This window comes from Verticillium alfalfae, genomic scaffold (genome assembly GCF_000150825.1).
Source record: "Verticillium alfalfae VaMs.102 supercont1.4 genomic scaffold, whole genome shotgun sequence".
Lineage (NCBI taxonomy): Eukaryota > Fungi > Ascomycota > Sordariomycetes > Glomerellales > Plectosphaerellaceae > Verticillium > Verticillium alfalfae.
The window spans coordinates 333,124-345,542 of NW_003315035.1; the positions used below are offsets into that span (position 1 = coordinate 333,124).

The window sequence follows — 12,419 nt, forward strand, 5'->3', positions numbered from 1 at the left end:
GCCTGTCGTGCACAGCGCGTCGAGGACTGCGCAGATCTCTGCACTCTCCTCGGCTGAGACGCCCTCGATGGCAACGTCGGTGGCGTCAAACGTCGTCTTGCTCTGGGGCCAGGGCTCGTGGTAGCGGAAGCAGGGCTCGCCCGTCGTCGGGTGGGGGACGACGAGTGGCAGGCCCGTCATGGTTGTGGCGTTGAAGGATGAGGTTGAGACGCACCAGGTCAGCTGCGAGAGGCGCGCAAGCGGCAGCCAGGTGGGCAGATTCTGGAAGACGAGGCGCGAGGGTGTGAAGAGGGTGAAGCCTGTGTCTTTTGGCGAGGGGGTGACGGCGGTGAAGAACTGGAACCTGTGGCCATGCGCATGTGAGCCTCTTGTCTTTCACCGGGTTTTCAGTGCAATCTCCTTGATGACAGGGACTTACTTTGGAGGGTTGGGCAGCATTCTCTCCGTGCCGTCTTCGAGCACCTTCTTCTCCGTCTTGAAGAGCCCGTCAAAGTGGAAAGGCATCCATTCGGCTGAGAGGACATTGTTGAGGCCCCGAGAGTCGGCTCCTTGGTCCTTGACTTCGAGCACGAGTCCGAACTTCCAAGGCAGCGGCGTTCCGAACTCGTGAGCCTTGTCCACGAACAGGTCACGATTTCTCGTTTCCGTGAAACCGCGCAGGATGACGGGCGAGTTGCGCTCCGATAGCGCGCGCACCTTGGCGGCGTCGACATTGCGAATGGATAGAGTCTTGGGCCCTGCCGCGGGTCGGATCATCAAACCGGATGGGTACAGAGGCTCGTACGCGACGCCCGCATTCCACGCGAAGAGATCGCTCCGTTCGCGGTAGTAGCTGGGCTTGCCATCCTCCAGAACCAGCTCGTAAGCGGGGTCGTTGTCGAACACGGCCCTAGGACCAGTGGTCGAGGAGCCGTCAAGCCTGAATGCGATGCTGCAGTGCCATGGCGTGGTGTAGCTCGTTGTCGTTGGCAGGGTGTTGATGGAGAGCTTCGTACGGCCGGTGGAGGGGTGGATGGAGAGGCGCAAGTGGTCGCGATAGTTTTCGCGGACAGCACGCGCAAAGGCCTACCATGACCAGGTCAGTTAAACCAAGAAGCGACACTCTGTGAGGAAGGAGGACGCACATCACCGCGCTGGAGCATCTGCTTCGAGATGTACTCGATCCCCTTCTTGTAGCTGGACTTGGAACGTCCGTTGTCCTCGCCGACTGGATAAACGAGCGCAAGATCGGTTTCGAGAAACTTGATATAGCCTCTATATGTTTGGCAGGTGTCTTCGTTCTTGGTAATTTCTGTTGAGGGGTCGTAGTCGCTGCGGCCGAATGTGTTGAGAAGCTGTCGACGGAAGTTGGTGGCGTTTGCGACATATGTGATCTCATTCAGCGAGCTGGGCAGGTTGGGCAGGTGCACGAGATCCTGGAGCCGCGAGAATCTGATGTGCTCGAACCCTTTGGCCCAGGCCATCTGACGAAGTGCCTCACCGTAGGCCCAGACATCGCGGTCCGGCACGCTGAGCAGGTCTGAGGATAACTGGTTAGCCACGCGGTTGGGGCGATGATTTAGGGGAGCACTGGAGTTTTACCATTATATACCAGTCCGTCGGAAACGATTGTGAGCTTTGCGCCTGGCGCATAAATATCTCCGATGGCGGCACAGAGACCATTGAGATGAGCGAGGGCAAACTCCTCGGCCTTATCGGGCAGGCGGCCCAGGACTTTGTCTCGAGAGTTGGGCGACTTGAAAGGGAAGGCGGGCAGACACATGAGGATGGGGGAGTTGGCCCTGACATGTCCATAGACCATGGACAAAAAGCCTAGCCTGCCCTCGATATCAGGGACCTCTGAGTGCTCAGCCCTTCTCAGCCGATACTGGCAGATAACGTCGAGGACCTTGGCAGCAGTTTCCAGGCCTTCTTCGCCGAAACCAGTGTCGAGACTTGACAGCAGTTTGAGTTCGGGCGACGGCTGCCTGGGACGGGCCTCTACCAGGGAAGGCATGATTTCTGAACAGGACCTGTATGAGCTTCTGAGACAGCTCTCTGGAGATGAGTATTGAGGGAATAGAAAATGAAGTGTCAGTTTGTCTGGTCTGGGGCAGCGCACCAAGTCGGGTAAGGGTAAGTAAAATGTCACATATGTATAATGGATATGAACAAGTTGCTACTCTGCTTGAAATCCGAGGGCATGACATCCCTCCCATGAGCCCAAAGACACCCAGCTTACCTGAAGTAAAGCGGCTAGGCACAACATGGCCCACAAGCCTCATAGGGCTTCACAGCCTGTCAAGGAAGACGAGTCAAAGGTGGGTGTCACTCGCGCCACAATGGGATCCAACCAGCAACTCGGAGACATCCACAGCGTCATCCCCTGAATGGAGTTGCCGGCAAACTTGCCGTGACAGGAAAATCTGCCTTCGTCTCCTCCGAGAGGGTGGTGCTGTGGGGGTCCTCAAAAAACGCAGTGTCAGGGATAGGGTTAGCAAGCCTTGCGGCCAACTGTGAGTGGCAACACAGACCAAGAGCCGGAGCCTGAGCCTGGAACCTGGAGGTGTGACGTGCAAGAGGATCTTCGAAGGTGACATGAACAAACTAAGCTCCAGATGGGCAGCGAACGGCTGGTATCGTCCCACCTTCCGAATGTGATCGGCGCGCGCGGTACTTGGGTTCGGCGTTCCGATATATTTCCGCTAGACCTTCCCGGACCGGAAGCGCCCGTGACTGAATCTAGCGGCGGGACACCTTCCTAAAGCGCACCAGGGTTACAGTGGGTTGCGGTTTGGGATCAACCCAAGGTGCGAGTGATGTGCATATGAACCTTGGCGGGCACATCGCAGTGTTCCCTGGCATGCGTGATCTAAGATGAAGATCATGTTGGCCCTGAAACTAGGCCCTCGTCGGTGTAATACGAATGGACCAAGGGTTCAAACTGGCCACCCCAGGGACCCCCAACGCGGGATCCGCGTGCCGGAACTCTCCACATCGGGTTGGCGATACCACTGCGGACTTCGGCGTCATGTCCAGTCTGGGTTGAGGTTCCTCAATCTCAAGTAGGGCAACGTCACAAGCACGACTCATGCGACGACGCCACATAGATGGCTCACGATACTGCTCACAGCATCTCCGTATTAGATTGGCTGTCAGAAACTGAATGACCTTGCTTTCAAAGACGCCTCTGAGGTTACCAGCGTGTGAACTTGCAAGAAACAACACAACACTTCTATCATCATGGGCTCAATCTCGCGAGACGAAATCAACGTGGATCTTGTGGTCGTTGGCGGCGGCCCGACAGGCCTCCTCACAGGATATCTGTGCGAGCAGCTCGGAGTAAACGTGTGTATTCTCGGTGCGTTGGAATCTCCTCATGAAGCTGCGGAAGAAAAAGTACAAGACTAACAGCCGTAGATGCCAAGGCAGCACCTCTTGCCATTGGCAGGGCTGATGCTCTCAACGCCCGAACGCAACAGTACCTCGAGGTCGTCGGTATCCTTGACGAGCTTCTCCCCGAGGGTATCACCTGTAACAGTAAGATAAAGCTTGCGCACTTCCCAAGGGAGCCTTGAACAATTAATTCATTAACGCTCCTGCCAGCCAGCTCGACCTTTGCTGATGGTGAATTCAAGTCTCGTCAGAGCCACTGGTGGACGAGCTTGAAGCACACACATCGCAAAAACTTCTTGATGCTCGGCCAGCCTCTGGTGGAAAAGGCTCTCTCATCACGGATGAAGTCACCCGTGCTCTACGGTGAACACGTTACCAGTATCAATGAGGGTGACGAGGACGTCATCGTAGGGACGAGTGGCGGCCGAACGATTCGCAGTCGCTATGTGGTCGGCGCAGATGGTGCACGGTCGACGATCAGGACGGCCCTGGGCGTCAACTTTACCGGCACCAAGCCTGAGATGACGTGGGCCGTTCTGGACACGTTCATCGATACTGATTTCCCCGTCTGTTCGGAGATCGTCACGTTTCAGCTGAACCAGGAGAGCCGCGTGGCGTGGATCCCGCGGGAGCGGGACCTGGCTCGTTTCTATGTCCTTCTCGAGGGAGAAATCACCGAGGAGAGGGCGAAGGAGTCGATCCGGGCACACATGGCGCCACACCGGGTCGACTTTGTCTGGACCGAGTGGTTCAGTACGTTTGAAGGTGGGTACACGAATCGATCTGACATCTCGCGTGGACGTCAGGAGAAACAAGCCTCTGAGGTCTGAAATCGCTAACGCCGAACAACAGTCAAGGAGCGCATCGCCTCAACGTTTGTTACCAAAGAAGGCCAAGGCCGCGTCATATTGGCTGGCGACGCAGCTCATGTCCACTCGGTCAATGGCGGACAGGGCCTCAACACGGGTATTGCCGACGCCTTCGGTCTCGCATGGCGACTCGCATATGTGCTCACCAACAAGACGGCCAACAAGACGGCGGCGCAGGATCTGATAAAGAGCTATGACTCCGAAAGACGAGTCGTTGCCCAGGGTGTGATCGACGTCGCAGCGACCCTGGTTCGGGAGACTGTGCGGACTGCGAAGAGCTATGTCTCCGCAATTGAGAGGAACGCCGGCTACATCACTGGTAAGCCCAAGTTCTCGTCTTCGCTTTCTTCTGCCCGACCTCTCCAGTTTTGTTGTCGCACGATACGTAATTCTCTGAACTGACGTGCTATGCTTCAGGCATGGGGGTATCTTACGATGGCATCGGCTCAAAGCTTATCCACGACTCCTCCGTTGGCATCTGGACGGCGGGGCACCGTTGCCCTGATCTGTACCTGATGCCGACGCTAGACGCTGAGGCCAAGCGGTTGTACTCTCTTCTCTCGTACGGCAGACACCTGATTCTGCACGTCGGAAGGCCCGAGTCGCGGGCCGGTGGGGAAGCGAACAAGGCTATCAGCGACGGCGTCGCCCGCACATTCAGGGTTCTCCCCCGGCCAGAGGGTGCTGAGGCGCACGCCGATGTTTCTCCAGGCGTTGAGGTTTTCTGGGCCAACTGGGTTCGTCCAACAGACAACTATGTGGTCATTGTCCGGCCCGACTTGTACGTCGGTTTCGTTGGGAACAACGACCAGGAGTGGAGGAATTATCTTTCATACTTGACGTAGACAGCACGAGTCAAGCGGCAAATTGAAGTGGCTTAGAGGCCGTTTGATGATTAGGCCATTTCTTCGCTGGGCTTTGCCTCCACAGTGACAATCGCCGATGATTGCTTGCCCTTTGCATCGGGAAGCATTCCGAAGCGTTCTTCGAGCTATGCTGGATTGACGGTTCTGAACATAAGCCAAACAGCTCGAACGTATAGAAACGCTTACAGTGATCCTAACTCTGGTTCCGAGGAGTTAAGCTCTGCCAAGTCTCGTCGCCGTGGGGAAAGGCCCTTACCGCCATCAGCATTAGCCATTATGCCTTGGCCGAGGCACATAGCTCTGGGTGCTAGCAGTAAGCTTCTAATGCACCTCGCGCAACCTCTTCGCGCATTTCAAAACAGCACTAAAGCGTGGGGAAAATCCGCAACTACGTTGAGGCAAACGATGTCAGTGGCGCTGTTAGTGGTAAGGAGATTGCCGCGCGGTTTGCCAAGCCTCGGCATCTTGACTCGGTGTGCGAGCGAGATCCTGGCCTAATCCTTCACTGCCATGGGACTAGGTTCTCACACCACCAGGTATTGCAGCTGGCCTACTGAAGACACCATTTAGCTCCCCCCCCCCCACACATGCTCTACACATGTCAGTGTGCATGATATGCACGCCTGTCTCTCTGATCGAGGATTCCATGGGCAGCAGGCTGGCGTCACAGGCGGTGCTGCTATTAAACGGGGTCGCAGGACATGCCAGGGGGCAAGCCAGTTCCACAATGCAACCTTCCGAGTTGGGCGTTTTCCGTCGCCACTTTTCGTGATGATGTGATGAGACCGACCGACCGCCTTGGGTGTTCCATGCTCTTCACAAACTTGCAGTGCCGAGACCCGGCTCAATCAGGAATCATTAATGAGCTTACCTGACTGGGAATAATCCAAGGCCGAATGGTCGACAGAATTCTACCGCAACAGGTGGACGTCTGTACCTGGAACGCCGGGTTCTGGAGGCCTTATGTGTCGTACTCTTTGGATTGAAGCAAACCTGGTCAAAACTGAGTATGCCGTCTGCACATGACGGAGATCAAGCTGGAGAAGTGCTGATGCACAATGAACCAAAAATGGGAGTGCCAGATGACGCCGTGCCAGCAGAACAACCCCCAAAGCCGCAGCAGCGCCCAAACAAGGGCCTGAAGGCATGGCTTCAAGTGCTTGGGGCGTTTTTCATCTACTTCAATACCTGGGGTAAGTTCTGGATTTTTTTAAAGATGTCTCAAGCCAAACCTTTGGTGACGAGAGTCGTTATATGATGTGCCTTCATGCTGACGCCTCCAGGGCTCATCTCGAGTTTCGGCAGCTTCCAGGCGTTTTATGAGAAGGATCTTCTCCGCTACCACACCCCCTTCGAGATATCAACTATTGGGTCTCTCCAGAGTTTCTTGATGGTGTTTCTGGGATTCGTGGCCGGCCCGGTCTATGACTTGGGCTACTCCCGCCAGCAACTGTGGCTCGGTTCGTTACTCATCGTGCTGGGGACCGTTGCGCAGAGCTTTTCGACCAAGCTGTGGCAGCTCCTACTGTCTCAAGGCGTTGTCATCGGTATCGGCATGGGCTGTCTTGCCGTTCTCGGCGTTGCTCTGCCCTCACTCTGGTTTGACCGCAACCTACCCTTGGCGAACGGCGTGGCCGCATCAGGTAGTGGTGTAGGAGGGTACGTCGTCCTTTTTCTTTTCTCAATATGAAGATCTGGATGACCAGCTAAGATGACCAGTCTCATCCTGCCCGTTGTATTTCGGAATCTACAGAAAGCCGTCGGCTTCTCCTGGGCTGTTCGGACAGTAGCTCTCATCTGTCTAGTGACCATGGGCATCGCCGTCATGGCCCTCGAGACGCCAAAAGTCTCCGCGAAGCGCCGCGCCTTTGTCGACCGCTCCGTCACTCACGATATGCCGTACCTGGCTTTCCTCGCAGCCTGCGTCTTTGTCCTGCTAGGCATCTACACCCCGTTCGTATACATCCAGAGCTTCGCCCTCGACAACGGCATAGTGAGCGCCGGCCTCGCCACCTACATCCTCGCCATCCTCAACGCATCGTCCATCTTTGGCCGCATCGTCCCCAACTTCTTCGCCGCCCAGGTAGGCGCCATGAACATGTCCGTCATGGCCACGGCGACCCTCTGCCTCTCGGCCTTTTGCTTCATGGCAGCCCAGAATTCGGCGGGCCTCATCACCCTGGCGGTCATTTACGGCTTCGTCGTCGGCACCTTTTTTGCCCTGCAGCCCACCATCTTTGTGCGTCTGACGCCCGATCCGGCATATATCGGCACGAGGTTCGGCATGGCCTTCACGGTCATGTCCTTTGCGCTGCTATTTGGCCCTCCGATCGCCGGCGCGCTGCGAAGGGAGTTTGGCTATGACGGAGCATGGGGATGGGCCGGCGCGACTCTTGCTATTGGCATCTTGTTTCTTGCCCTCTCGAGGGGACTCGCCAAGGGGTGGTCCCTGAATAGCAGGGTATAGCTGGGCCTTGCCAGATCATGAAAATAGACCAAAAGCGTGGACTCGTGAACATCATTTGCTAGCAGTGCCAAAAAAAATAAAGACTCTGCATACACCAGAAACTATTGCCCAACCTGCAGAAGCCAGCAGTCTTCTACCACAGCCATGACTATAGCGACACCAATGACCGCACAACCCCGGCGATCGGTGGAATGGACGTCAGCAACACGGTCATGGTGCCAAACAAACTCATGCTTAGACTCGACAGCGCCGCCGCGGGGGGTCCGTCCTCAATAGCACGGCCGTGGCAATCGCCGACGAGTTGGCCCCAAGCGTGACACCTCTCGTGACATAATCGTCTGTAACAGTCAGTTCTCGAGCGCGCGAGAGAGAGAGAGAAAGGAGAGGAGAGGAAGTAGAAGAAGGACATACCCTCCGGAATCCGCATCCAGCGCAACATCCTCTCCCCGATGAGAACGCCCGCGATGCCGCTGAAGATGGCCAGCGCCGCCACGGCATTGACGTCGCCGCCTAGGTTCTCTGTTGCCGGGATTGCCAGCGCGAGGGTCAGGCTTCGCGACGCAAAGGCGAGGGCGCGCCGGGCCTCGATGCCGATGGCGTAGCAGACGACCGGGTAGCAGAAGAGGCTCGCGACGGCGAGGACGAGGTTCGGCAGGACGATGGCGAGGAAGTGGGCGCGCAGCTCGCGGCGGTACTGGTACATGGGCAGCGCGAGAGAGACGATGGAGGCGTCGAGGACGGTGGCGAGCATGTCGCCGGCGCCGGGGAGGGCGGACGTTGCGTCGCCGGACCAGAGGCGGAGGTAAGTGGCGCCAGTTCGGTAGGGGGCCAGGGCTTTGGAGAGGGGCCGCCGCCGGCGAGCGCCCAGAGAGTGAGGACGCTGATGAGGGCTGTGACGAGGACCGGGTGGATGTATTGACGCCAGCTCAGGGGAATGGCTAGGGCGGCGAAGTAAGCCAGGATTGTGGCGCTGAGCTGGAGGGGCATGGCATAGACCGAACTATAATACAGCGGAATGCCAGCGAACAGCAAGAGGGCACCGTATGTGAGGTGGTCGCTGTGGTGGGTGAGCCAAGCGGCCCAGATCTGTGTCCGTGGATGTGGAAGGGGAACCTGCGGCGGCAGCGAGGGAGAGACATTGAGAGCTGAAGTCTCGTTCAGATGGTGACCACCGGAGCGTAGAGTGTCCGAGAGAAAAACATGAGAGGCGTTGCGCGAAGGTGGCAAGGGGGCGAGGGTGTTCAAAGATACGGACGACGGGACAGCTGAAATGGGTGCAGATGTTGGCGCCGACGATGATTCTTCGCCGCGAGGTGCTGCAGCCAAGGGGATCTCATCCGTCTCGTTCCCCATCTCTTCAGCACGCTCCGCGATGGCTCGCTTTGAAGAACCGGTGACAAGCTGGATGCCACGCGTGAGATATGCAGCCAGGGCCATCATGGCAAGGAAGCCCAAAACTGAAGGGGGTCAGTGAGATTCCAACGAAGCACGCATGTGGTACGTACGAAACACAGCAATGATCTTCAGAACTTCCATGATTCCAATGGCTGGACTCAGGGGTAAAAGGATGAAAGACGGCGTAAACATGACGTTGATCCAGCGAAGGGACCAGCCCGCCTGCGTTCCGTTAGCTCCGCAGCAAGTTTCGTTCCACAGGGAGCAGCTCACAGGCACGTCGATCAAGTCGACGACGAATTTCGTCTTTCGCGCGCCAACAGCCAATTCAGAAAGCAAAAGCACAGCAAACAAAAGCACCAGGCAAGCGACAGATGAAGAGAAAAGACACGCCTGCGGCACGCAGACCAACGTGGACGGCGAAACAAAATGCAAGCATCACCATGATGCCGACGGGCACATAGAGCCACGACACCAGCAGCTTCGGGGCCGTTGTCGACAGCGCCTGTACTTCCTATATCAGCCGAGGGCCTTATCCGTCAAGACAGACGGCCAGACGTACCAATTTGAGGGCGCCCAGCCCATCGCTCACGCCTTCGCGAAGCTGCGTCATCGTCCTGCCGGCCTTGTCTCTGGGTGCTGACTGAACCATGGTGACGTGGAAGGGATGATACAAAACAACATGCAGTCTTTTGTATGGGGTGGTAAGCGGTTGACTGGCTTGAAGAGCCTTGATGGCTTGGCGTTGTGTCGAGGATCGTCGGGAATGAGGGCCGGACATGTTCGGCGATGACTTCCGATGTCGGTGCCGAATGTCTCCACCCTAGACCGATTTCTGTCATTTGGAAATTAGTGCTAACGGCCTTGAACTCTTATGGCGAAGTCATGTCCAAGATTTGTTGCAGATGAGAGCATAAGATATTGAATTTGCGTCCTGTCTTCTACTGAGAGCTGTTGTATAATCTACCTTTCCCCCAAAGCGCCCGCCTGCTTTGCTGCCAACGTAAGCAAGTAAAGCTGATATGCCTAAATGTCCTCTTGTGCCTCAAGCATGCTTGCTGATGTTCTCCTGAGCCCCCACTTGCTCTTCTTGTAGGAAGGCTGTCTGAGGCTTACTGGAGGTAAAACGACGTGACCAGGACCCGGACTTTGATCTCCTTGCGATTCGAAAGCGGTAGGCTCCGATGCATGCCGGTGTTGCGTGACAGCAGGCCCATGGCCTGACGCGCGACCCTGAAGGTGGAATACGTTTCTTCGGTCAGTTCCGCCTTGCCCTCCTCCGCCTTGATTTCAACCCATACGCGCGAGCGGTCTTCGAACTTGGCACGATCATCAGATTTGCTTGGGCCTAGTGTCACGGTCAGTTACCCAGCACCAACTCGTCTCCAGCCATCAGGTCATCGAGGAACAATACATACCAACAAGATACTTGATGAGGCTGCGTACATTCGCCTTGCTCTTACCCACCCGCATATGGTGGGCCTGCAGCATGATAAGCAGGTACACATGTTTCACGTGTGAAAAGTTGTCGATGAAGTCAACCAGCTGCGAGGGGCATATTGAGTCGCATTTGAATCCAGGGCCGCACAAGCGGTGCGACGAAGAGTAGTTCTGACCTTTGAGTCCGCCCGCGTGGTTGCCGTCGATGCGGATGCCAATGTTGCGAACATCGGGTCCCAGCGTGCGAATGCTCGCCGCCTTGTTGATGACTAGCCGCCAATCGACAGCCGTGTGACTCGGCTCGAAGCAATACACAGCCAGGTCCTTGTTCTTGCGGACGGTGCTGAGAGGTCTTTGCGCGATCTGTCGGTGCGTGCCAATGTGTCGCTCAACGAGCTGACGCATCTCGGGGATGGCCTCGATGAGATCGTCGCCCCAACGCCACTTGGACTCCTTACTCATGGTGCCAAGAGTCATGGCACAGCATCGTCGTCGCTGAACATAGCGAACAGTCACGTAGCTTATGTTGGGATTCATGTCTGAGAGGACCTCATCATAAATGTCGTAGCGAAGCTCAATGGGCAGTCTTTCGAGGAGAAAGCTCTTGTCCTTGTTGTCGGGGTTCTGCAGCCAGGTGCCGGCAGGCGTGACCTTGCGACCCCTGAGCATTGTTCGAGCAACGGCTTGGCTAGTGACGGCAGATCGATCCTCTGCGCGCGCCTGTCTCTCACGTGTTTTTCTGGCGGCTTCTCTGATGTCGGCAGAGTCTCGGCGACGGTTCACCCGCTGTTTGTTTCCAGTAGGTTGTTTGGGCATGGTTGATAATGACGACCTTCTCACCTGCATCGACGATCGGTTAGTTGTGATCAAGTCATGTCTGCAAGGTTCAGCTTGAAACTCACGCGTCTGGCCATGGGTTGCTTCATCGTGCTGACCACCTGCTAAGGCCTTGATATTGGTGATTCAAGTCGATCGAGTGCAAGGTCGAACCACTAGGGAAATAGTTTAGAGGCAAAATGATGGGTACTGGCCTTTTGTAAAGAACAATCAATCTTGACTGATTGAGGCATGCGCCCAAAGGGCAGTTGCCGTTCCACAATGAAAAGGCAATAAAACGGGCAGCGACCCTTTCAGTAGGCGCTAGAATATCCTCGTAAATACTCAGTGATGCACCAGCAACACGAAAGGCGTAGTCAACTTCAAGATGCAGACGAGGAAGCAAATCTTGAGGATTGGTTCACCTCTCAATTCGTCAGCATATAGACGTTAAACGGGACCGGCGGTCTGCAAAACCTCGTCTCACCAAGGTACATGCCGTTACCATTGTCCTCGACGCGACTTCCTGCATCTCCGCGTCTCTCCAAAGAAACAGATCCCGCGCCACAAGTCACCCTACCCAAGACATAATCGTGACACGCGCCGGTCCAAGAGCCAATGCAGACGGCCACCACGCATCTACTTGCGTTCCTCGAACTCGAATTGCCCTGGCTGGGCTGCACCTCTAGGTTCACTGCCATCCAGCCCGCCGGCGCCGACCATGCGTTCGACGGCGTCCCGCGCGGTCGACGTCGGCATCCGCCCCGGCATAAACGCCTGCTGGGCTCCAGGCGGCTGCGCAGTGAATGGAGACTGCCCCGCCGACCCTGGTGTGCGGTTGCTCGGATCTACGAACATATCTTCGTCACGGCCGCTTTCGGCAGCGAACCCATCCGCAAACTTGGCGTCCCTCCGCTGCTGCATCGCTGCAGCACTTGTTGGTGTGTCCCCGCCCATGATGACATCCCCGCGGCTTCTCGGCGTGTCGCTGAGTCCCGAATTGTTCCTTTCCAGCCCCCACTGCACACCGGAACCACTCTGCGCGTTCACCAGGCCAGGAATCGGCCGGCGGTGGTAGATGGGACCGGAGACGGTACTGTTGGCGCCTTCGCCAAAGCCTACGAGGCTTGCCGAGCCGTCGTCGCTCATCCGCTCCTCGTAGCCACCGACAGATCGGGCTGTGCCATCTGT

General features: G+C 56.6%; 6 protein-coding genes across 6 annotated transcripts; 2 read left to right on the forward strand and 4 right to left on the reverse strand.

Annotated features, from left to right (window-relative positions):
• Positions 1-414: 414 nt before the first annotated feature.
• VDBG_03512 (taurine catabolism dioxygenase TauD) lies at positions 415-1,996 on the reverse strand (the record flags this gene model as incomplete). The annotated part of the gene is made up of 3 exons (XM_003005513.1): positions 415-1,065; positions 1,125-1,519; positions 1,582-1,996. 3 exons carry the CDS (start codon positions 1,994-1,996, stop codon positions 415-417), a joined length of 1,461 nt encoding a protein of 486 aa, XP_003005559.1.
• Positions 1,997-3,222: 1,226 nt separating this feature from the next.
• VDBG_03513 (FAD monooxygenase) lies at positions 3,223-5,089 on the forward strand (the record flags this gene model as incomplete). Its single annotated transcript, XM_003005514.1, has 5 exons — positions 3,223-3,340; positions 3,394-3,519; positions 3,586-4,128; positions 4,228-4,563; positions 4,662-5,089. The coding sequence occupies 5 exons, from the start codon at positions 3,223-3,225 to the stop codon at positions 5,087-5,089; spliced, it is 1,551 nt and encodes a 516-aa protein (XP_003005560.1).
• Positions 5,090-6,179: 1,090 nt separating this feature from the next.
• On the forward strand, positions 6,180-7,577 carry VDBG_03514 (conserved hypothetical protein; the record flags this gene model as incomplete). The annotated part of the gene is made up of 3 exons (XM_003005515.1): positions 6,180-6,303; positions 6,394-6,769; positions 6,830-7,577. 3 exons carry the CDS (start codon positions 6,180-6,182, stop codon positions 7,575-7,577), a joined length of 1,248 nt encoding a protein of 415 aa, XP_003005561.1.
• Positions 7,578-7,811: 234 nt separating this feature from the next.
• VDBG_03515 (conserved hypothetical protein) lies at positions 7,812-9,624 on the reverse strand (the record flags this gene model as incomplete). Its single annotated transcript, XM_003005516.1, has 6 exons — positions 7,812-7,915; positions 7,989-8,515; positions 8,605-9,034; positions 9,083-9,194; positions 9,325-9,477; positions 9,535-9,624. 6 exons carry the CDS (start codon positions 9,622-9,624, stop codon positions 7,812-7,814), a joined length of 1,416 nt encoding a protein of 471 aa, XP_003005562.1.
• A 460-nt stretch (positions 9,625-10,084) lies between these two features.
• Positions 10,085-11,338, reverse strand: VDBG_03516 (predicted protein; the record flags this gene model as incomplete). Its single annotated transcript, XM_003005517.1, has 3 exons — positions 10,085-10,320; positions 10,391-11,252; positions 11,315-11,338. The coding sequence occupies 3 exons, from the start codon at positions 11,336-11,338 to the stop codon at positions 10,085-10,087; spliced, it is 1,122 nt and encodes a 373-aa protein (XP_003005563.1).
• Positions 11,339-11,867: 529 nt separating this feature from the next.
• On the reverse strand, positions 11,868-12,377 carry VDBG_03517 (conserved hypothetical protein; the record flags this gene model as incomplete). Its single annotated transcript, XM_003005518.1, has 1 exon — positions 11,868-12,377. One exon carries the CDS (start codon positions 12,375-12,377, stop codon positions 11,868-11,870), a length of 510 nt encoding a protein of 169 aa, XP_003005564.1.
• Positions 12,378-12,419: the final 42 nt, after the last annotated feature.